This window comes from Myxocyprinus asiaticus, chromosome 37 (assembly GCF_019703515.2).
Source record: "Myxocyprinus asiaticus isolate MX2 ecotype Aquarium Trade chromosome 37, UBuf_Myxa_2, whole genome shotgun sequence".
NCBI lineage: Eukaryota > Metazoa > Chordata > Actinopteri > Cypriniformes > Catostomidae > Myxocyprinus > Myxocyprinus asiaticus.
Genome location: NC_059380.1, coordinates 39,597,510 through 39,622,156, shown reverse-complemented (window position 1 = coordinate 39,622,156; position 24,647 = coordinate 39,597,510). Strand labels below are relative to the sequence as shown.

Sequence of the window (24,647 nt, the reverse complement as noted above, 5' to 3'; positions counted from 1 at the left end):
TAAACACTGGCCTGAAATCTGCAAAATTCAAGGTTCGTAAAAGAACACTGCAGATAAAAATGTGACATGAGATCTCAAAGTCTGTCAAGAACATGTCCAGGTAATATTTCACAACAAAAGCACAAAAACAAAATGAGAAATGAGATTACATATTGCATAAAGAAAATGAAATCTAATTTTAGGACCATTTAGATTTATTGCATTGTAACATAACTTTCACAACATTGTCATCCTCAATTCTTATTACTGTAATGCAAATTGTTAAAGGTCCTACAATGTGTTTTTATGGAGTACATGCAAAACTTAATATCTTGTTTTTCTCTTTCGATTTTGGGATGAAATATGAACATGATCATAAGTAAAGAGATTATAAGTACAGTACAAAGTGGTGTAACACAGATGATTAGGTTTTACATTTTTATTCACAGAGAACGTTCTCTGTTAGCAGGATCTCTGTCGACTGAAGATCAGGAGATGTTTGGGTCGACTGCATCTGAGAGCTCCAGTTTTCATGAGCTTCCTCTACAGCCAGACATGTGGCTATAAGGGTCCTAAAAATGTGAATTAAGACCAAAAATTAAGATGACGTGTGGAGAAATTTATGTTTTGTTTTGTTTTGTTTTTTAAAATAGGGTCGATATAGAAAGGGAGATTTTCATTTAGTGTTTATGCTTTTGCTCTCTAATAACATCTATCAAAGGTTAAAACTCTTGACTGAGTCTGAAGAAGGCAGTTCATGTCTGATTAAAGGATAATTAGCAAAATGACAACACAATTTAAATTGATTATGATTCTTCATATTACAAAGTACAATATCGACACTCCATGTCATGGACTTGTTGTCCAAAATATCCTAGTGTATTCTTAACAAACAGAAAATGTGAACAAATCTTACATTTTATTCAAATGTATAGAAGTCAATAATTTGTTTAAATAATTAATAAAGAATGGATGATATATTGTGATGATAGCCATTGATACATTTACTAGTTGTCCGGATAATTTGCTTTTTTTTTAATAGGAAACAGACCCATGTATAAAGCTTTTTTTAACCTATATAGAAATATTTTTTAGGGGGTTACATTGTTAATGCTGTTATTTATAACATATTGACAACTTCTTTGACAAAACGCCTTATTGTCATAAGTGTAACCTCAGATAAACATCAATATGCAAAATATTCAAAAAGTTTCCAGCATCTCATGATTAATATGATAACTCCACACCCAGGGAGCCACTTATATATTTATTTATTTATTATTTTTTATTTTTTATTTTTTTGAAGCAGAAATGAGTAAAATCTTATACATACTATCATATTGAACATACTGGTGAATGAGTCTGCACAATATAAGTCAATAATACAACAAAATATGAAAAATAAAGTTTTATAAAAAATGTATTTATAAAAATAAAGCTCACGGAGCATCTCTCTTACAACACATTTTATTTCACAAATATTTTATTTAATTTATAAATATTATAAACAGCCGGAGTGATTAAAAGAAGACATTTATAGATTAAATATTTGGCCAATATAATCATATTATTAACCAGCAGGGAGCCACGAATGGCTTTTATGTTTAAAAAAACAAACGCACACGTCATTACAACATCCTCAGCGTCTCCACCAATCAGCCGACGGAAGGGGCGGGACTTCCGCGTTTGTGGGCGGATCCGGGTGGGTGTTGATTTGTCAAGAATAAAGCGAACAACAAAATTGTAACGTTGCAACTTTAATTGTGAATAAACAAATTTATACATTATTGCGTTTGCGGCAAAATTGCAGTCATGCAGGGAATTGAGAAATTACCGATAGAAGAAACTCTGGAAGACAGTCCGCAGGTAAATAGTCATTACTTAGCAAGCAAGCTAGCACGAATAAATAAAAATAACGACATAATAATAAGCATACTGTGGCTGTTGCCGCTTATTCTGTAAAGCAAAGAAGATAATATTTTTAATGATGTCATGATTTGAATCTTTCTGGCTTTTAATGGTGATTTCCTCTCATTGGTGCTGGATTTGACCACTTCAGTTATGACAAACACAGATATAGATATATATAAGGAAGTTGCAGTGTTTTCTAGAGAGAGTCTATGGATTGCTTTTATGTAAGATACTTGAACAGTGCTGTTAATAGTAGTGCGATGAAACTGTTTAAGATAATAATTTATAAGAGTGAATTATTGTCATATTTGCATTAGGTGGGTTTTCTTATCCATCTTGGGGTGGGGTGCGGTGCTATACATTTCTGGATGGCTGATATTAATGCTGATAAGCATAATACATTTTAACATCTTAACAAAATTTGCATAAACTTTAAAAGTAAAAACCTTGAAAACAGAAAGTGTTCACTCTCCAGTGTCCATTGACAAATCTCTCGGAAGGGTCAAGTGAACACTTATCGGCAGATACCGGTAATCGCAAAATGGCCAAATATCGGCTGATTAATCGGCCTGGCAGATATAGCGGTCTATCGCTACTTATAATGTCATTTGTAATGAAAATCAATAGAAGCATCAAGTGGACTCAGAGATTTGAATGGCACTCTTTTGTAAAGCACTTTATTAATGCTGTTTTAAAAGTTGCTGTATAGATACTCTAGAGATTTAACATACTTTCTACTGTTCAGATGAAATCCTGATGTCTCGTATTTGTACGATTTTAATTATAAAGGATGATTATTCAAGTGTTTGACTAAAAGCAATAATACAAACATGTTATTTATACATATACAATACTTGTTGTGTTGGTAAATCCCCTTAAAAGGTTGTCCCGTACACCTGCAGATATACATGAATGTTTGTTTTTGTAGACGCGCTCACTGCTCGGTGTGTTCGAGGAGGATGCAGTGGCAGTTTCCAGTTATTTCAGTCAGCTCTTCACAGCTATGCAGAGAATCTATGACACTCAGGTGAGAACAGCCCCAAGTTTACATAGATTAACATACAAACAGGGACTAAAAATGAAATGTTTTTCATTTCGGTTCGTTTGGATCAAAAACAGTATTTTTTCGTTCCGGTTCAGAAGTTCTGCAGCCTCCTTTCCAAAAGGTTACCGGTTAGAACAAAATAAAAGATCGGTTAATAACGTTCTTTTTAAAATGACAGTACTCCGTACTAAAGGGGGGGTGAAACACCAACTGCAGTGTTGCCAGATCTCGCAACAGAAACAAGCAACCTGGTCTGGAAAAAACAGCTCAAAATAAGCCACTTTCCTCACCAAAATAAGCAAAAATAAGCAATAAATGTTTTTCCTGTGTGGTGGATTTATCGGCATAGAAATAATAACAAGCATAGAGTTAATTAACAATTAAGTATCATTTTAATTACAGATCTGCTTCTCAGTCAAAACCTGACAGCATTGAATCTGTATTAATGTATCATATCTAACAATAATTCAGTGAAGACTTGGAAACAACTGAGAAATGTACTTTTTACCAATAATTAATGTTTTCCTTGTATCTTAATTAGCCGTGTATTTACAGTATATGTAGTAATTATACATAGTTGATAAAAAGGTCTTCATTCAGAGAATGTGACATCCACAACTGTGTGATGCAGCAGTTTTCTTCAGGATTAAAGCACATGTTTCATTTTTTTGGTTTTCTTCCTTTAGTTTCATGAAAATATTATCAGAACAAAATTAACCAGTTATAACCGGTTACCAGGATTTAAAAATAATGTTTTCACTCCAGAACAATTGTAAATAACTTTGTTCTCGTTTTCGGTTACGTTCTACAATAAATGTTGTTAGTTTTGGGTTTCCGTTTTCGTTCCTTGAACCGTTTTTAGTCCCTGATTCAAACTCCACCAGCACCACCTGATATACATGAAATATTCACTTGATTAATAATAAAGTTGTTTTTGATAACTTTAGTTTTTAAGGGTGAATCACACGAAAAGTGTCAAGGTGCCCAGGTCATATTTTATGCAAAAAAATAAAAATAAAATAGTATAATATATTTGGCTTAAAGGAAGTGAAGCTAAATGTACAAACTATTGTGATGTTTTGAATTGATCATCTTCATGACAATTAAGCATTTCCCTCCCAATTTTTATTACTGTAAGGCCAAATAAATAACGATTTATTATTTAAATTGTAAAGTATTTAAACAACGCAGTATTTGTTGTTCTGTTCTTTTCTGATTTTAAATGTTAAAATCATTGTATTACAGTACTGTCTTACTAGAATTCAGTAATGAGAATCATCATTGAGAATAATAAATTAACTCAAAAGTAAAATATCCATACAGATTGCGATAACGAGAATTTGCAGTGGTAAAATGTGCTCAATTGTAATGAAAATAATGTCACAATGCTAAAAATCTGAATAGTCCTAAAACAGACTCATATCAAAGTATTAGAGTAATTTTTGGTCTTGTTTCTCGTTTCAGAACGAATTGAGCGCAGCCACTCATTTGACATCTAAGCTACTGAAGGACTATGAGAAACAGGTAGTTTTTTGCGTTTTGATTGTTTCATGTGTAATGTCTCACCATTCTAATGTTCTGTATGTCAGTTTTGCCCATATAGTGGGGGCCTGGGTAGCTCAGTGGTAAAGATGCTGGCTACCACCCCTGGAGTTCGCTAGTTCGAATCCCAGGGTGTGCTGAGTGACTCCAGCCAGGTCTCCTAAGCAACCAAATTGGCCCGGTTGCTAGGGAGGGTAGAGTCACATGGGGTAACCTCCTCGTGGTCGCTATAATGTGGTTCGTTCTCGGTGGGGTGCGTGGTGAGTTGGGCGCAGATGCCGCGGTGGATGGCGTGAAGCCTCCACACGCGCTATGTCTCCTCGGTAACGCGCACAACAAGCCACGTGATAAGATGCGCGGGTTGATGGTCTCAGATGGGCAACTGGGATTCGTCCGCTGCCACCCGGATTGAGGCGAATCACTACGCAACCACGAGGACTTAAAAGCACACTGGGAATTGGGTATTCCAAATTGGGTGAAAAAGGGGAAAAATCCAAAAAAAAACAAAATTTGCCCATAGTTCAGTCCTTTTTCAGTTTCATTGATGTCATAAAGTCATTTTGTTGATATTAATAAAGAAATGTTCTTATATTTGGAGCATTTTCCACTTTGGAGCGACGATGAGGTCATGAGTTCAACTCTGCAGCAGTTTGCCAAAGTCATTGACGAGGTCTGAACGCCATCATTCTAATGACTAATTCACTTCCTGTGGGAGCACTGGTTTGGTTTGTGGTGTTTAATTAGGTTTTACTGTATGTTTGCAGCTCAGCTCCTGTCACGCAGTTCTCTCCACTCAGCTCGCAGACGCCATGATGTTTCCCATAACACAGTTTAAAGAGAGAGACTTGAAAGGTATTAGACAGCAATGCATTATGGAAGACAGCTTTTGTCTCAATGAATATAATGTTTTTTTTTTTTTTTTATATTACGTGAAATTCTGGAGTACTTGATTGTGATGGTGCATTAATTCAGTACAATTAATTATTTAAAAAATTATGTGTTACAAAATTATTGCAATTAATCATGTCTCCTGACTGTACGTAAATTCCGTGATAAGGAATTGTCCTGCCAGCATAGTTAGTTTTTGCAGTCACAGTCAGCAGGGGGCAGTCAATGAACCGACAGCTCCCTGCCTTGCAGGGATCTCGAGATGTGTTTTTTAAAGTTTCAAACTATAATTAACCTGACACATCATCATGAAAACCAGTCCTTTATGGCTGGAGACATTGAAAACCAGTAAAACACAGTGCAGACACAGTGAGATGCTACAAAAGTGTCCTTCTGATTCATGTGTACAGGCGAAATGCAATAATGCATCCAATTAGAAATGATATATATATATGAAATAATGATAGTTCATTAATTGTAGTAATCATATATAATAATAAAAATTATATATATATATATATATATCAAATAATGATAATCCAAGGTATAATAGTCAAATTCTTTATAAATATTATATATATAATATTTATAATAATTTAGATTTTTATATATTGAATTGTAAATTTTTGGGGGGCCAATTTCTTCAAATATTGATGTATGTGATTCATTTGATTAATTAATCGACACATTTTTTTATTATTAATTTGATTAAAAACTTTAATTGATTCACAGTCCTAATATTATATATACACTGGTGGCCAAAAGTTTGGAATAATGTACAGATTTTGCTCTTATGGAAAGAAATTGGTACTTTTATTCACCAAAGTGGCATTCAGCTGATCACAATGTATAGTCAGGACATTAATAACATGAAAAATTACTATTACAATTTGAAGAAAATGTTCAGAACTTCTTAAACTTCTTCAAAGAGTTCTCATCAAAAAATCCTCCACATGCAGCAATGACAGCTTTACAGATCCTTGTTATTCTAGCTGTCAGTTTGTCCAGATACTCAGGTGACATTTCACCCCACACTTCCTGTAGCACTTGCCATAGATGTGGCTGTCTTGTCGGGCACTTCTCACGCACCTTACAGTCTAGCTGATCCCACAAAAGCTCAATGGGGTTAAGATCCAGAACACTCTTTTCCAATTATCTGTTGTCCAATGTCTGTGTGTCTTTGCCCACTCGAACCTTTTCTTTTTGTTTCTGTTTCAAAAGTGGCTTTTTCTTTGCAATTCTTCCCATAAGGCCTGCACCCCTGAGTCTTCTCTTTACTGTTGTACATGAAACTGGTGTTGAGCGGGTAGAATTCAATGAAGCTGTCAGCTGAGGACATGTGAGGTGTCTATTTCTCAAACTAGAGACTCTGATGTACTTATCCTCTTGTTTAGTTGTACATCTGGTCTTCCACATCTCTTTCTGTCCTTGTTAGAGCCAGTTGTCCTTTGTCTTTGAAGACTGTAGTGTACACCTTTGTATGAAATCTTCAGCTTTTTAGCAGTTTCAAGCATTGTATAGCCTTCATTCCTCAAAACAATGATTGACTGACGAGTTTCTAGACTGATGAGTTTCTTTTTTGTCATTTTTGAACTAATATTGACCTTAAGAGATGCCAGTCTATAGCATACTGTGGCAACTCAAAAACAAACACAAAGACAATGTTAAGCTTCATTTAACTAACCAAATAGCTTGGGGGCCTGGGTAGCTCAGTGAGTGAAGACGGTATCACCCCTGGAGTCATGAGTTTGAATCCAGGGTGTGCTGAGTGACTCCAGCCAGGTCTCCTAAGCAACCAAACTGGCCCAGTTGCTAGGGAGGGTAGAGTCACATGGGGTAACCTCCTCGTGGTCGCTATAATCTGGTTCGCTCTCGGTGGAGCGCGTGGTGAGTTGTGCGTGGATGCCGCGGAGAATAGCGTTAAGCCTCCACACGTGTTATGTCTCCGCGGTAACATGCTCAACAAGCCACGTGATAAGATGCACAGGTTGACGGTCTCAGACGCGGAGGCAACCGAGATTCATCCTCCGCCACCCGGATTGAGGCGAGTCACTACATCACCACAAGGATTTAGAGCGCATTGGGAATTGGGCATTCCAAATTGGGGAGAAAATAAAAAAACAAAAAACAAACCAATATCTTTCAACTGTGTTTGATATAATGGCAAGTGATTTTCTAGTATCAAATGATCAATTTAGCATGATTACTCAAGGATAAGGTGTTGGAGTGATGGCTGATGTCTAGTTTTGATCAAAAATGACTTTTTTCAAATAGTGATGGTGCTGTTTTTTACATCAGTAATGTCCTGACTATACTTTGTGATCAGTTAAATGCCACTTTGGTGAATTAAAGTAACAATTTCCTTCCGAAACAGCCAAATCTCTACATTATTCCAAACTTTTGGCCGTTAGCGTATATTTTTTATAAAAGCTCCTAAAACATGAAACGAGTGGAATTTGTGTGTAAATCATTCATAAATCGATTAATATGTAAATTGTTGCATCGAATTGAATGGCACAGTTTAATTGTTTCATGAATGAGGCCCAATGAGTGCTAAACTGTGTAATTGACCATTGTCCCGGGCAACATAAATGGCTTTTCTAATATTACTGAGCGAGTTTTATGTCTCAAAAATCATGCCATGCTCTGTTTCTTCTGGCATAATAAAATTATTAAAACTAAAATCAGTATTCATGTCCTTTTATTTATTTTTGTTATGTAGCTGTGTAATAGTGGGATAATAACAGTCAGCTTGTTATTATCAGTAAATAAACCCCTTAATGTTGATACAAGACCCCAATCACCCTATCACTTTTATTGTGAATATTTGTTTTCTTCCACTTATTGTGGTTAATGTCTTTTACATGTAGAAATTCTCACCCTGAAGGAAGTGTTTCAAATTGCAAGTGATGGTGAGTGCCAGTTATTATTGATTTTTTTTCTAGATAACCCATCAATTCTACATGATTGCTGCAACATATAATAATGCAACATTAATGGAAACTTCATTATGTTCTCTTTGACCATAATTTCATTTCAGATCATGACGTGGCCATCAACAGATATAGTCGTCTGTCTAAACGGAAAGAAAATGAGAAGGTGTGTGAGTTTTTATGTATTGTTTGATTGACAGCTGAATTATGAGCAGTTGAATTTAATGTGTGACTTTTTATTACTCAAATTCTGGCAGTGCTCAGACATATGCTGTGCTGGCTGTCCTCATTTAATAATACACACACTGTGAGTTGGCCTGACCACCGATAGACAAGCATCTGTTACACAGAAACGATTGCCAGATGTGTCATGCGTCCTTGTTTAGAATAAGGGGAGAAAAAAAAATAGATAGCACTTAAACTTTCTTAGGTCTGTTAAATTATTGTTTTAGGAGTTTAATATTAAAAATTTGATTCATATGCCTGAGCACTTTATTTAGGTCCATTTATTTAGGTCTGGCAGCAAGTAGCATTAAAGGAAAACTTATTGTAGATTTGAGGTCAGCCGATATTTTGGTAAAACCGATATATCCGTCAACCTCAAATCTTCAATTCGTTTTCCTTTAAGGGTAGAAAGAAGAGAGCATCAACTCAGGCATCATGGAATGTTATAGTAAAACATACTGTAGATTAGAGGTCAACCGATATTTCGGTTAAATCGATATTTCTGAAGAAAAAAAAACGATATGTTGGTTGACTTCCAATCTTCTGTCAGAGAATGCAGAGACAGGACCCAGGCACAAAGTTGAAGAAATAAAAGGGAATTTATTAAATACAAAATAAAAGGGAAAAACTCAACCAAAACTCCCACAAGGGGGAAAACAAACATAAACAACCCCGTAGGGGAAAACGAACAATCTAGGGCTGGGGCAGAGGGAAACAGGGAACCAGGACCAACAAGACTGGACAGGAAAGGGCTGAGGAAAAAACAGGACCGACCGACTACACAAGACCGACTGGAACACACAAGACTGGAAGCAAGATGAACTGGCACTGGACAGTAAGCACGAGGAGACTAAAATAGGGAGAGAAATCAACAGGTTAACAAGACAGGGCAGGTGTGACTAATAATATGCAAACAAGGAGGCAGGGTATGACGTAAGACAGAGAGTCAGGCGGCGATACAGAAACAAAAGAAAACGAAGTGACATCACCAAGACAGTGAGGCAGTATACATCCATGTAGAGGTTGACCGATATATCAGTTTTACAGCTTTTTGGAACTATCGATTATATGCAAAAATCACTGGCGATAGTTGCAGATCGTTTTTGAAAAAAATATTATTCCTTTGTTTCTGGCGCTGGAGGGTTCTACGGTATAATAGCGGCCTCTAGAGGTGAAAACACTGACTCCACATGGAGTTTGTTGTGCCATGTGTCTACTACTGTTGATGAATGATGATCCACTGTTAATGAATTACAGCTCATACAGTATTTATTAGCCTATGACATACATTTTTACATTGCAGATGATCAGAAGAGTGCATGTTTTGTGTATGCTGGGAGAACAGTCATTTCAAAATAGGAGTCCCCAGTGTATTGTGGGCCTGTTCATAGCCAAAGGTCCCTCATGCACCAAGTCTTTTTTTTTTTTTCGGGTTATTATTGTGATTACTGCCTCTAGGATTTTATTAATTTTGGGCTGTTGTTGCCTCTATGTCTGTGCCTTTAACATTCAATAAATCGATTTTTAAAAACTATCAGCAGATGAATAGGTTATCTGCCTTTTCTACCAGTTTAGTTATCGGAATCAGCGTAATCTACAATTGTTTAACCACTATTGTAGATTAATACTGTAGTTACCTGAACTAAATCACAACACACCAATGCTGAATAAGGAAATATAATGTGTCCACTGCAGGTAAAGACTGAAGTTATGGAAGATGTTTACACCTCTAGGAAAAAGCAACACCAGATCATGATGCACTACTTCACTGCCCTGAACACACTCCAGTATAAGAAGAAGACTGCACTGTTGGAGCCGTTATTGGGGTACATGCAGGCACAGGTATTTCTTTAGAGGCCCTACTGTCATGGAAATCCTGGAAATGTTAGGACGTTTTAGAACTGTGATTTACAGGCCTTGAAAAGTCATGGATGTTAATAAAAAATTTATACATACAAATACAGTAGATAGATAGATAAATAGATATTAGGGCTGGGAAATTTAATGCGTTAATTTCTCCGATTAATATTTTTGTTTAACGTATAAAAAAATTAACACAAATAATAAAGCATTAGCAATGTACACTTAAGTTTAAATTAAATCAGTTTTTACTTCCTTAAACTTCACGTGATGGGAGAAAGGTGTCCCGAGTTGTTCCTGGCAGGCTACTCAGTCTTACATGCTCCGGCGGGGGTGGGGTAAGGGCATCTGCTGCCTGCCAGGAACAAACCCAGGCACCTTTGTACAATGGGCAAATGTTCACTAATGTTTTTCCCCACTTTCTTTGCCAAAAATGGACATATATAAATTTTTAGGAGGTACACGCTCAACTCGACAGCACATCCTAACACAGAATCTGATTGTGCGATGCAGTGAACGCTTATTCATTACACGCGACGCGTGTCCCGGGCATAACAAACACGGGAGCAAATTTACTGTACTCAGAATAGAGACTTCACCCGCAAGCAGTAAACCAGGTGTGCTGACATATCGCTTCGCATCGCCCGAAAACGCGCGCGCGTGTGTGTGTGTGTGTGTGTATATATATATGTGTGTGTGTGTGTACTCTATCCACAAAAAAAACTGAAAAAAATTAATTTTAACATACATACAGCGAATATATTAAATAATTAAAATAAATGATGACTAGCCAATTTCTCGCAAGTTCTTTGAGACAAATTATAAAGTAAATATATTTGATGATTTTTGAAATTTTTGTTGTAATGTATTATGTACCATTATTTAATCGTGATTAATCACAGAAAACTGTGATTAGTTATTTAAAAGTTTTTAATCGATTCACATCCCTAATAAATATAGATGTACTGTATATATAGAATTATATATATATAATTAGTATTAGGGCTGTCAATGGATTACATTTTTTGCTTAAATTAATTTCATGATATGCAGAGTAATTAATGTCAAGATTCACTAAGAAAATAAATATTTTATATATATATATATATATATATATATACATACATACATACACACACACACAGGTGGTAGACAAGCCTCTTGTTCATCGGAAAAGGAGGAAGCAGGAACCAGGTTATCAACCAAAAAGACTTTAATTACAATGCAAACACAATGCAAACACTGACGCGCACACACAGCGGCTGCGTGCATTTCTCCCTCTTTCTCTCTGGCATCCCTGGCTCCTCCTTTATCTCTCTCCCGCTGATTGGGCAACTCAGCGCCGGGCGTGCATCCTCACGGCCCGGCTACGCCTTCCTCCTCGTCACATACCCCCACTGCCCGATTCAGGCCGGGGAAACCTTGAAGGGAGGAGCAGGGAGGACCCATCGGCTGGTCTTCCCCATCTCCTGGGAACCTGAGTAGGATGAGGGGAGGGAGAGGCTGAGAGAGAGAGTGGGGAGAGAGAGAGAGAGAGAAAGGAAAAAAAAAGTCTGATTCCTGACCATGCTGCCATTCGGTCCTCAGCCAGCTGTCCAGCGATCCTCCACGACGGCGGGCGATGGCACTGGATTTAGCCTCCTGGCGGTTGGCAGCGGGCTCCTCCGCTTCCTGGCGGACGACAGTGGGCTCCTCCAACTCCTGGCGAACCGCTCCAGTACCGTCGAACCAATCCTCTCCTCGGCGGCGCAACCCTCCATCAGCGGAGAGGGCTCTTTGACTATATATATATATATATATATATATATATACTACTCTCTCTCTATATATATATATATACTATATATATATACTGTATATAAACTACATTATTCTGTGAATACAAATTTACCCTTGTGAGTGCAATCTCCATAAAACTTACAATTAGGTTGTATCTGTTTACATTACAAAAGTTTACATGAACCAAGTTTTGCAGCATTTATTATTATTTATTATTTTTGGTTAATGTTAGTTTCAACAAATAGTATATTTTAAACTTTTAACATCAAAAGTTGTATACAATAACATTAGTTAATGCATTATAAACTAACATGAACTAACAATAATATATTTACAAATTTACATTAACAAAGAATATTACATGTTTTAAAAATAATTTGGTGCAGTGTTGATCATTTATGATACTTATTGCATTTACTAATGTTAACAAATAGAACCTTATTGTAAAGCGTCACTATAAAAATTCCTATGATGTAATTATAAACATTTGGAGTCATGCAAGTTCATTGGTCAAAAAAAGGGTGGTAACCCTGATAGTGCTACTTCTAACCTGAAAAATACTCTTAAATTTACTGGTAATGCATACCACTGATAACATCTGATAATTACCTTAATTGTTCATTATAAAATTCTTTTGTCTGTCTTTTCAACAGATCAGTTTTTTCAAACTGGGATCAGAGAATTTGACACAGCAATGGGACGATTTTCTCACTAACATTGGAACCAGTGTTCAGAAGTATATTTCCAAATATACTACACTAATGCATCCTACATATGATACATTACATATATTAATAGAAGTTTATAGTATTATTATATAGTATGTTACTTTTAAGTGTTTAAGTACATTATGTAAACTATTGTACGCTAGTATCATTACTTTGTCAGTAATGTTTAACTTGTACTTCTGAAAGTGTGTGTACTTGTTGTTTCCATTTGTTGATAAGGTGTTTTTTGCAAAAACAATTCCCGACAATTATTTGCTAACTGTTACAGAAAGTAAATTTTAGTTCTTATTTTAACAAGAAAGTATAAAAGACAAATGCAATGTATTTTGCATGTGCCAAATAGTTATAGTTTACTCAGAATAGTTGAATAAAAATTAATTGGCTTGTATTTGTGAGTACAACTCAATTTCTCTTTGTTGTCATAGTGTTCGCAGGGAAATGGACAGTGAATTGGAAACCATGCAGCAAACGATTCAAGACTTGGAGCAAGTCAGTGACCCACAATACATGCCCGACCCTGACCTGAACAAAATCCCTGTCAACCGAAACCTGACCCGCAGGGCCGGCTACCTCAACATTCGCAAGTAAGAACACGCTCAACTACTTTAATTTACACAACCAGTCAAAAGTGGACACACGTACTCATTCTTCATTATTACTGTTTTCCACATTTTAGAATAATAGTATTGAAGGTTTAGCTGCAGAACTAGTGTAATACAATCACTCCGACTCATCCATTTAAAAACAATTATGCAATTTAAGTTTTGCTAAGAAATTCATATGTAGACACAATTTATAATTGTCATAACAACTAATTACCAGCATTTAAGCCTAAGCCAAATTCTGTCAAGTGTGTCAACTTTTCGACTGGAAGTGTAGATAAATCAGATTTTCTCTCATTTTAAATCAAATCAGTATTTGTAACGTCCAACGTTTAAACGTCCAGTAAAACAGGTCTGGTGTCATCTACCTGGGATCGTCAGTACTTCTTCACACAGGGTGGAAATCTCATGAGCCAATCACGTGGAGATGTGGCCGGGGGTCTCGTTATGGACATCGATAACTGCTCCGTCATGGCGGTGGACTGCGAAGATCGACGATTCTGCTTTCAAATCACATCGTTTGATGGCAAAAAGTATGATTTTTCAAAACACAAGTTTTACTCAAAAAAGTAATCCTTGCAGATTACAAATTATTTCTCAAAATGATTATCAAAATGCATTACTGATTGCACCTTGAAAAAAGTAATCAGATTACTAATCACTCTTACAGTTAAGTTACTTTCTAAAACAGTGTTTCCCAACCACTGTGCCGCGGCACACTAGTGTGCCATGAAAGATAATTCCACAAAATGAATAAATGCATGAAAAATAAAATAATAATTTCAAAGGTTCCAAACTCCTCACCTTTCGGAGAAATTCGCCATTTTGAAACCATAATCGGTCACTTTTGTGATTGTGAAAAGCATTCATTTTCAATTTGTGAAGAGTCATTGAATGTCTCATAATTTCTTTTAATTAAATATTACCTTATCGTTTACGAATATCAGAGACCCCAGTTATTGAACTAATTTAAATTCACCAAGAAAATGCTTAGACCTAAACATAAACGAGTCCTTTTATTACTTTCTGCTATCAAAGCAACTGCAAGCTTTTTTTCTCTCTTCCAAATACATGTTTTCAATGTTTATTGCGCACACTTCCTGCTTTTTTACGTCGCAAACTCGTAAAATCACCCTTCTGTGACTCTTTCTGCAACTCTTGTCATGTGGAGGGCAATGCGGCGCTTGATGCAGACATTGAACATTGATTGTTGACACCTCGACTCAACTCATGTGAAATGACCTTTACAATGACGAAAGAACATTATTGAAACTCAGAATGATTATTATTTGTCTATTATTGTGGTCTTTTCTGATAAAAGCCATGCTCAGCAGTTTAAATAGGCTACTCTAGGAAAATGATACCGTAGATCTGCTTTGTGTTTATAATTCTTATACTGAAGTCAGTAGATTTGTAGCCATGAAACTCACTATTATTAGACTATTATTGTTGTCTTTTTGGATGAAAAATAATGCTCAGACTGAAGGAAGACTATAGATCTACTTTGTTTTTTTTTCACCCAATTTGGAATGCCCAATTCCCAGTGCGCTTTTAAGTTCTCGTGGTTGCGTAGTGATTCGCCTCAATCCGGGTGGTGGAGGACGAATCCCAGTTGTCTCCATGTCTGAGACCATCAACCCGCGCATCTTATCACGTGGCTTGTTGAGCGTGCTGCCACGGAGACATAGCGCGTGTGGAGGATTCACACCATCCACCGCGGCAACCACGCTCAACTCACCACGCGCCCCACCGAGAACGAACCACATTATAGCGACCACGAGGAGGTTACCCCATGTGACTCTACCCTCCCTAGCAACCGGGCCAATTTGATTGCTTAGGAGACCTGGCTGGAGTCACTCAGCACGCCCTGGGATTCGAACTAGCAAACTCCAGGGGTGATAGCCAGCGTCTTTTACCACTGAGCTACCCAGGCCCCCTGCTTTGTTCTTTTAATGCTTAAACACTTTAAAGTCTCGTGGTAGATTTCGGTCATGAACGACTTAAAATGATTCACTAACTCACTCATAGCACAAAAGACGCTCATTTGTTGCCACCTAGTGACATTTCCAGAAGGAGTCACTGAACTAATCAGTTAATAAAATTGAACAAATTTGTGAAACAGAAGCAAGCCTCACCAAAATACTCTTTATTTTGCAGCTAATTCTGCACAATTGTAAACTTGAATAAAGTTGAATCACAAAAATAGCTGGAATTGGTGCTTTTAGCTTATTCTTAAAAAAATGTTTGTGGACCAGTGATTGTCTTACCTTTTTTGCCCCTTATGAATTTGCATCCCTGTCATTTGTTGTGGCATTGCAAGAACAAATCTACAAATTATAAAAGAAGCAAATTTGTTGTTTTTTCATTACCCATTTATCGCTCTTGCCACCTGTGACCTCACACAGCGTAGCCTACCTATGTGACATGTTTTTTCTTTTTTTTTGCATAGCCGAATTTCAAACATTACAAGTAAACATGCTACTAAGACGGACAGAAAACATGGACAAGTTATTGAAAAGGAAAAATATTGACGATGGTTAGCCTATGTGGGAGAGTGGTGTGCCGTAGAATATTTTAGTCGTAAAAAGTGTGCCGTGGCAGAAAAAATGTTGGGAAACACTGTCCTAAAACCCCTACTAACACTCTTCAAAGAAAAGCTTTTGTTTATTCACTTAACAAATTCAAAATAACATCTATACACTCTGCAACACTCGCTTCTCCCCTAAAATGACTCATAATGGGGGCGTGTCCTTCAGCTCTAACAAAATAGCAAATAGATGTACACATGAGCATAATACATGTTTTAAATGTATTCCATGCTCTACATTTAATATAATATGAATTACGTTCTATTATTTTAGTAATTTGCGTAACTCAAGGAAGTAATTGTAACCCAATTTAAAGTCAGTAACCGTAATCTCATTACAATAACAAGTAAAATGTAGTTACATTACCATTTGACTAGAACTAATTTGAACTAAATTGCTTTGCAATCACATTACACTTAACACTGTTAGCTACAACGTTGTCGATAATTTTGTTCCTCTGTGTTATCCCTTATTTCATGTTTTATCTTTTCTAAAATATTTGCCAAAATATGGATTCAACATCATATATACAGATCATTATAATATACTGTATGTATATACAGTATATATACTGTGTATGTATATATACACAGTATATATGTGTGTATATCCATACACATCAAAAATTGGTAATAATCAGGTAATGACATTCTGTCAGGTTTGGTAGTAGAGATGCGAGGACTCAAGCGCAGAGTAAGTAAAATGGGACTTTATTAAAATAAAAAATAAACAAAAACCAACAAAAACTACACCGTAGGGGAAAACTCCAGAGTCCAGGGCAGGCGAAGAGTAGACTGGCTGGGCTGGAGAAACAGGGCTGGAACTGACAAGACAGGAACTGACTGACAGACACCTAACAGAAGCCATGTGCTCGCACCAAACACAAAAGACGAGTCAAAAGAGCACATGGTGTATGAACACTATTGTAAGCCATGTGCTCAAAAAAAAAAACATAGCACAAAAGATTGACAGAATGCACATGGCAGAAGAACCTAATCTGAAACCATGCGCTCACAAAGACAAGACATGGAGCATGAGTGTCTGGATCCTGACACCAGAACCGAGACCGAACTAGACAGAAGTCAAGATCCAGACACCATGCTCCGAACATGAAAAACAAAATAAACAGAAGAGCGCACAGCAAAGAAATCAAACCCAGGGCTGTGTGCTCCCACAGAGACACAACCAAAGACAGACTGAGCACAAATAAACACTGAGCCATGTGCTCGACACGAACATTGAACATGGATGTCAGGATCCCGTCACCAACCAATAAACATAACTGATCAAGGTGACAGGATCCTGACACATACAGTATGTAAAGTCTTCTAAGCTAAAACATTGCCAAACAAATTCCTAAGAACTTCTCCCAACTTGATTGAATACTCATTAGATGGTAAACAATTGGTTTATTGTCTCTCAATAGAAGAGAAGCCAAATATTGAGTCATTTCGAGTCACTGCTGTCATTAAATATCTGCTTCTGTACTGCAGGGTGGCTATATTACAAGCGGAGAGCAGGAAAGACTGTGATGAGGTGAGAGACACATTGTTTAATCTGCTTCGTCTCATATAAAAGCATTTTAATAAGATGAATTGTCAAATAGTAAAGGTGTGAACATGGGTGTGGTGATGTTGGCGTGGCCGAGTGACGTCTGTGGAGAGCGATGCCAGGAGAAGGAGAACGGTAAGGATTGACACCTGTGGGAAATTCTCTCTAACAGCTGTTCTGTGTTTCAGTGAGCTCGAGGGGGATAAAAAGGGTGTCCAGACTGCCGAAGGAGAGAGAGAGAGAGAGAGAGACGCAGGACGCTGACTGTGTGCTCATGCATTTTATGTTGTGCTGAAAAGCCGTTTGTTGATTGACACTGAAGATTGTAGAAATAAAACATGCTGGATTGTTTACCCGGCTCCTACTTCCTCCTTCAGAAAGAACTCAAGAAAGTCAGAGACTTTGTCACATTGGTCATCTTGTGGTCCCATCTTAGCGAGCGTGGCTGTAGTCGTGGCTGGGGTTGCGGTGGAAGATCCCTCCTGGAGTACTAAGCTCCATAACACCTGCCGTTCCTCTGCTTGAGCCTGGACCAGCGCCTGGAATTGCCGCTCCTGTTCCCTGCGTAGCTCAAGCAGGGCCTGATGTTGAGCCTAGTGGATGCCGGCGAGGATCTCGAAGATTTAGGCCAGCAGCGAAGACTCCATGACGACGTATACTTCCTTCAAACAATCCCGGGGTTCGGCACCACTGTGACAAAGTCACTGACTTTCTTGAGTTTTTTCTGAAGGAGGAAGCCGGAGCTGGGTGAACAATCCAGCGTGTTTTATATCTACAATCTTCAGCGTCAATCAACAAACTGCTTTTCAGCACAAAATAAAATGCATGAGCACACAATCAGCATTGTGCGTCTCTCTCTCTCTCTCTCTCTCTCTCTCTCTCTCTCTCTCTCTCTCTCCTCCGGCAGTCTGGACACCCTTTTTATCCCTTTCCAGCTCTCACTGAAACACAGAACAGCTGAGATAATTTCCCACAGGTGTCAATCCTTACCGTTCTCCTTCTCCCGGCCTCGCTCTCCACAGATGTTGCTAGGCCACACCCACATCACAACAATGGGTTTTGATTTATTTTAGTGGATTGCAACAATAAACAACATCTCCAAGAGGATTTACCTCAGTGAGAACCCAGAAGTAAGTGCTGAATTTAGTTTTACTTGTACTGTCATACATAAAGATCTTAGCCTCTGCAAACACAGCAAAATAACGAAAATGAATCTTTCTCGTATCTGCAGGAAATCGCAGCCAGAGTGAATCAGTCGGTTCTTGAAGCTGTGACGCCTTCACCCTCCTTTCAACAGCGACACGAGAGTTTCAGACCGAATACGTGAGTTTAGAGAGCATCACATCAGTGCTTGTCAGTAGTAACTTTTGCACAATACGTAAAAGGATACCAGAAAGGAGCCCAAAGTAACACAACCAGAAGTTCATCCACCTAGAAAAGTAGTTCCACTGCTAAAAGGACAATTTAGACAACTTCTTAGCTCAAATAACACATTTTTGTGTAAAAGAATTAGTATAAGCACTTTCGAAAAAATATGAGCTTCACAGTTCTGCTTTTAAACTCTCCGGTACACTTGCCCCATAGACTTTGATTGTAAGTGCATTACTATAAACACAGTTTTTTTTTTTTTTTTTTTTTTTTTTTTTACAAAATGTTTTTTCTCAATATTACCTTTCTTTTTCACCCCTTAAGGCAAGGTCAAACCAAAACGTCGCGATCAGGCAGTCATTGTTCCGCGGGGTCAGAGTCTCCGGCACTGTCTTCTCTCTCTGTGGATTCGCTGGTGGCTCTGGACACACCCATCCAGTTTGACATCATCTTACCCATCAGCGAGGAACACACGAGTCAGACGAAGAGTGCCAGTCAGGGAAGGTCTGTGCTTATAAGTGCTTGTAAAATGATAGAAAAGGAGAAAAACGATCTTGATTGTCATTATAGAGTTAATAAGCATTGACAAAAAGCATTGATGTGAGTTTTCTCTTTGGTGAAAGAAGAACTAACCCAATTGGGGAGTCTGGAGGGTCACAACCTGAAGAGAGTGAAGGTATGTTCAATCATCAGAATATCATAAACCCCTCTCACTGTCCTGAGTGTTAAAGGAATAGTACAACCAAAACTGAAAATTCTGTCATTATTTGCTCTCCCAGATGTTGCTATTTATCTTTATGCTGTTATTTCTTTCTGCAAAACACAAAAGGAGAAATTTTGAAGAGCCTTTTCCATTAGTTCATATAGACAACAGCTGCCAAGCTCCAAAAATGACAAAAAAAAACACCATAACAGCACCATTAAAGTAGTCTAAATGACTTGTGCACTATATTCCAGGGTAGCTTAGTGTGAGGAATGGACTGAAGTTTAAGTCGTTATACACTGATTAGCCCTCCTTCTGCTGAGGCTTTGAATCAAGGTCCACGTGGACTTGATAGCTAGGGTTAAGAATCGAGAAATAGGTTCTTTTGAACAATATGATTTTCATGACTTTCGATTCTGTTAACGGGTTCTCAAACATGCATTCTTCCGCAGATGCAGACACGACACTATGCTAAAATACTCTGAGAGTGTTTCCACCATTCGGCAGCATTGCCACAGCGCTATTGAATCAATTGTGCGAAACATACAGTGTGACCGGTGTAGTCCGATTCCAGAACTAATATAGTGTTTGACTAATGTATTTCCAAGGCTGATAAAGATTTTTAAAATGATCTGAATCTCCTGATACATTTTCCCGTTTGGCAGAATGAATAAAAGTTAATTACATTTTTAGCAATTTGATGTACATGTCATTTACTATCATATTAAATTCATGTCAGTTTTGACAGATTTGCGATTGAATCTCGTGTTCTCAGACTCAATCCTGCGTCAGCTCTTCATCGTGCGGTTCTTGGGCTCGATGGAGGTGAAGACCACAGAGAACGCTGACGTCATCTACGAGACCATGAGACAGATCCTGGCAGCTCGAGCCATCCACAACATCTTCAGAATGACTGAGTCTCATCTGCTCGTCACCTGTGAATGCCTCAAGTGAGTTACAACCGATGACAGTATAAGATAAAAGTCTACGTAGTTTTAAATAAAGTCATTCTAGACCGTAGCCTAAAATCTTGGAAAGGATATTATGATGTAGATTTGTGTCTCTTGTAACACTTTGTTTATTTCTAGGCTTATTGATCCACAGACACAGGTCACAAGACTACGGGTACGTCCACAAGTAATCATTTCATAGCACGGTAGTTTAAGTCGCATGTATAATCAAACATTTTAATGTTCATTTATTCAGTGTTGAGGTGTTTAAAGGAATGTTCCCTGTTCAATACAAGCTCAATCAAAAGAATAAAAATTTTTTTTTTGATTAATTAATTTCGTCTCTCATTTATTTAAATAACAAAAGCACAAACCGCAGTTACAGTCAGGCTCTTACAATGGAAGTGAATCATTTTTTTGTGGTAATTACCATTATGCCACAAACACTAACTATTAACTTTGAATAAATATGCAGTAGTGCTTTCAATTTAAACCTGTGTTGTTATAGAGTCGATGTTTGTCTTTTTTTCAGTTTGCTCTCTCCAGCGTTGTGCTGTGTGCATCTCATCAAGAGAACAAACGTTTGTTTGGTTTCGTGCTGCAGACAGCAGGACGTCGAGTCGATGGTCACCCTGTTACCGTCTGCTATGTCTTTGAGTCAAACAATGATGGAGAGAAGGTAAAAAAATGTTATAATCATCCATTACATCCATTAATGATTTTTGAGTGTCTAATGGAAAACTTTAAGGTCATGTTGTTTATTCGGATATTTTTGAATCTGTTTCAGATCTGTGACAGCGTTGGGTTGGCAAAGCAGATCGCCCTTCACTCTGAGACTGTGAGATGGTCATTCTGTTCAATTATTCAAATGGCGTTTATTACTCAAATAGTACTTTTTGGTCAGTGAATTCTTGAGAATCTGCATGTGGGTTTTCCGACAGGACCGCAAAGCCACACAGAAACAGAGAGAGATGGACAAAGCTAAGGAGAAACAACAGGAGGAACTGAATAAACAGAAACTAATCGAAAAGGTAACAGAGAGCAAACGGCTGTTTTAAAGACTCCGTGATATCAAAATGGGAGTTTTGTGGCTTTGAAAACATCGATATGATAGTGTACTCCTAAAAGTTGACAAAACGTACTTTTAGCAGATGTATGCATTTAAAATTAATTGTCTTTCTTTTGCTGAATAACGGATAAAAAAAAATATTGATAATGATGACTCTACACTACACAGATTTTTATCCAATCAAATTCTCTCTAGATTGAGAATGTTACTCCCCCAATACCATAGAAATCTAGTTTTTCACATCAAAAGTGAACTGTATTCTTCAAATCGACAGGATCTTGAGGAACAAAGCCGTTTAATAGCGGCTTCGAGCCGGCCAAACGCACCCGCTGCTGATGGACAGTTCTTAGTCCTTAGCAACAGCCAATTAGAGGACAGCGATGCAGGAGAGGAGGGGCAGAAAAAGGGCGAATCTGATGCCTGACCGTACGGTGATAACAAAAGTCCTACACTTTAGTTCTTCAAGGGTTCTCCACTGTTGCCTGCAGGATCAAAGAAATCAACCTGGAAATAAATGAATTAAAAAAATTAATTGACACATATGTGGACATTTCGGGAAAGCCTCCCAAACGTTGTGTTATTTGTAAGAATCATGTATTTTCTACAATATCTGTTGCTGAATTTGCTTTTAAAGGGTTTTTATGTATGTATGTATGTGTGTGAATGAATCTACTACTATGACATACTAAAACCCACAGAGACATAAAGTGACATTTGTTGCCTTATTTTGACAAAATTGCACGTGTGAATAACAGATTTGTAAAAGACATTATTAATACAGTATGTAAGGCTTTGTTATCTGTTCTCGCTGTATTTTAAGACCGCATGTGTTTTTGTTCATTTTACTTTAACAGTGAATTCTATTAGGGTGAGTCTCACAAAACCTGTCAAGAACAGATCTATGTCAAATTTAATCCTGAAATCAAAAGAAACTAATAAGAAATTATAGCCTATTTTACATAAAGAAAATGAAAAGAAAAAAAAAGTATGTCAGTTAAGCACACCCCCCCCCCCCATATTCTCATTACTGTAGTGCATTTAGATGTTTTACTTCTAATTTTGTTCTTTATTCTCATTATTATCCAATTTGATAATCAGTGATGATTCTCATTACTGTAATACAGTAAATTGTCAAAAGAAATCAGGCAGTACAGCAAACACCACCATGATGTCTTAATATTTTACCAATAAAATTAGATAACATACATTTTTTCATAATTGTACGCAATCGGGAATAGTTGGGAATTAGATTTGCAGTTCCAAAATCGCCTTCTTTATGCACATTCCTTTCCTTTTTTTCTGTTTTGGGAAACTCTTTACAGGTTTTTTGAGATTTCATGCAGGGGTTCAAAATGATTGGATAAGGTTCAGTTTTGTTGTTGCAGTTACGGTTATATGGTTCAGTTTTGTTCTTTCAGTAACACGTCGCAAATTATGTTTCATAATGTTCTACATCTACAATCATGTATCTGTTTGTAAATGGAACTTCACTCTACAGACTTAGTCACTGTGTTTTTATTTTCTTAATTATTCCCTCTGAATTTAAAACACTAAGACAAATTATTGGTTTCTTGCCTGACATCATGTGATCATGTGATTTCTTCTTTTTTTTTTTTTTTTTTTTTTTTTTTTGTATTTTCTTTACATAACCCATATATATTGACAACTGCATTTCCCTAGTAAGTGTTCACATCTGCACATATTTGGCCAATATGTTGAAATATATAATATAAGCTTCGACCGAAGTAAAATATTTAGCTGGAGAAAAAAAAACTGGTGATGGAATATCAAAATAAAATTTCCATTGGGTTGAGGACTTCTGTAGATTTTGCATTTGAAAATGACTACAAAGTTACAGAATGAAATATCTGCTCATTGATTGCTTTGGTTTATTTGAAATAAAACTGATGAAGTAGTTATACTATTCCCTTTTATTGTTTATTTGAACACAATCTTTACAGCTCAAATTCTGTTGCATTTACAAGCCTTTAAAGATATGTCTGTGTTGTGTGTAAATGACTTGTTCATAATTTATGGGGTTAAATGAAGATTAAGGTATTAAAAATATGTTTTAAATGAAGTGGTCCTCTTTTTGTGGTAATTTCATGTGATAAATTTCGATTAAAATTGAATTAAAAAGTTAAATGATTAATTTTTCTCCATGCGTTTCACTTTATAACTAAATCCTGTAACTTTTTATAAGTCCAGGTTTAAATGAAAGAAAAACTAGATTTTTAATGTGGATTTACAGACCTAAACAATTTCTTAGGGGCGTCCATAACAGTGTTAAGAATAAACATTATTAATTACAAATCTAATGTTTCTTATATCTGGTCTTTCCAACCAAATGGTCCCAGTTCACTTACGCAATATGTTCCAAACTTTGGCAACTCACATTTGGATAATATCTGGAAAATAAAGTGTAACTTGTATAGTATGTTATTATTCATTTCTAATTGGCCTATATATAGTTTGCATTTAAACAAGTCTAATTGGTTATTTTTTTAGCACAACAATGAAGCCACAGGGGCTGCGCTCGTGTTGTCAGTGCACTCCGTGAGCCCAAGACAAATAAACAAGCAACTCATTTATTAAAAGCAGCCAAGCAACCAAAAGCGATCAATCCTCCATTGAATGGGACAATTATTACATGCTGCTTCCAGCAAATTGCCAAGCGGCTATTGTGCCTTTGCGTATCTTTCTCCATGCATGTCAAGAGAGAAGGCTGGGAATATTCAGCAGGATTAGTTTAAACAGCATTAGCCTTTATTATTCTTTTAAACTCGTGTGGTAGAAAATAACGTAAATAAGATTAGGCACTAGTTGACTGCTTTCTCATAATGCTTGGGATGCTGCAGTAGGAAATGAGAATAAGATCATTCCTGAGAATGGGGCCTAATTTTCTACCTGGTGGGTAAAAATAATG

General features: G+C 37.0%; 1 protein-coding gene across 2 annotated transcripts; it reads left to right on the top strand.

Moving 5' to 3' along the window:
• Positions 1 to 1,676: 1,676 nt before the first annotated feature.
• Positions 1,677 to 23,801, top strand: LOC127427865 (DCC-interacting protein 13-alpha-like). Of its 2 annotated transcripts, none has more exons than XM_051675735.1 (22): positions 1,677 to 1,845; positions 2,819 to 2,917; positions 4,400 to 4,459; positions 5,076 to 5,147; positions 5,242 to 5,329; positions 8,236 to 8,277; positions 8,406 to 8,464; positions 10,219 to 10,365; positions 12,816 to 12,898; positions 13,316 to 13,474; positions 13,837 to 14,025; positions 17,574 to 17,616; positions 18,705 to 18,761; positions 18,863 to 18,954; positions 19,324 to 19,503; positions 19,626 to 19,675; positions 20,478 to 20,652; positions 20,791 to 20,827; positions 21,185 to 21,331; positions 21,440 to 21,490; positions 21,594 to 21,683; positions 21,996 to 23,801. In XM_051675735.1, exons 1-22 carry the CDS (start codon positions 1,792 to 1,794, stop codon positions 22,143 to 22,145), a joined length of 2,124 nt encoding a protein of 707 aa, XP_051531695.1. In that variant the 5' UTR covers positions 1,677 to 1,791; the 3' UTR covers positions 22,146 to 23,801. The 2 variants fall into 2 exon arrangements, with proteins under 2 accessions (XP_051531695.1, XP_051531694.1); XM_051675734.1 differs by having other exon boundaries at positions 19,623 to 19,675.
• Positions 23,802 to 24,647: the final 846 nt, after the last annotated feature.

Bases quoted from the DNA above. Each gene is read 5' to 3' on its own strand.
- LOC127427865 (XM_051675734.1), top strand. From the start codon at position 1,792: ATGCAGGGAATTGAGAAATTACCGATAGAAGAAACTCTGGAAGACAGT. The intron at 8,278-8,405 runs GTGAGTGCCAGT...ATTTCATTTCAG, and splicing joins GTTTCAAATTGCAAGTGATG to ATCATGACGTGGCCATCAAC. The intron at 18,762-18,862 runs GTAAGTGCTGAA...TCGTATCTGCAG, and splicing joins ACCTCAGTGAGAACCCAGAA to GAAATCGCAGCCAGAGTGAA.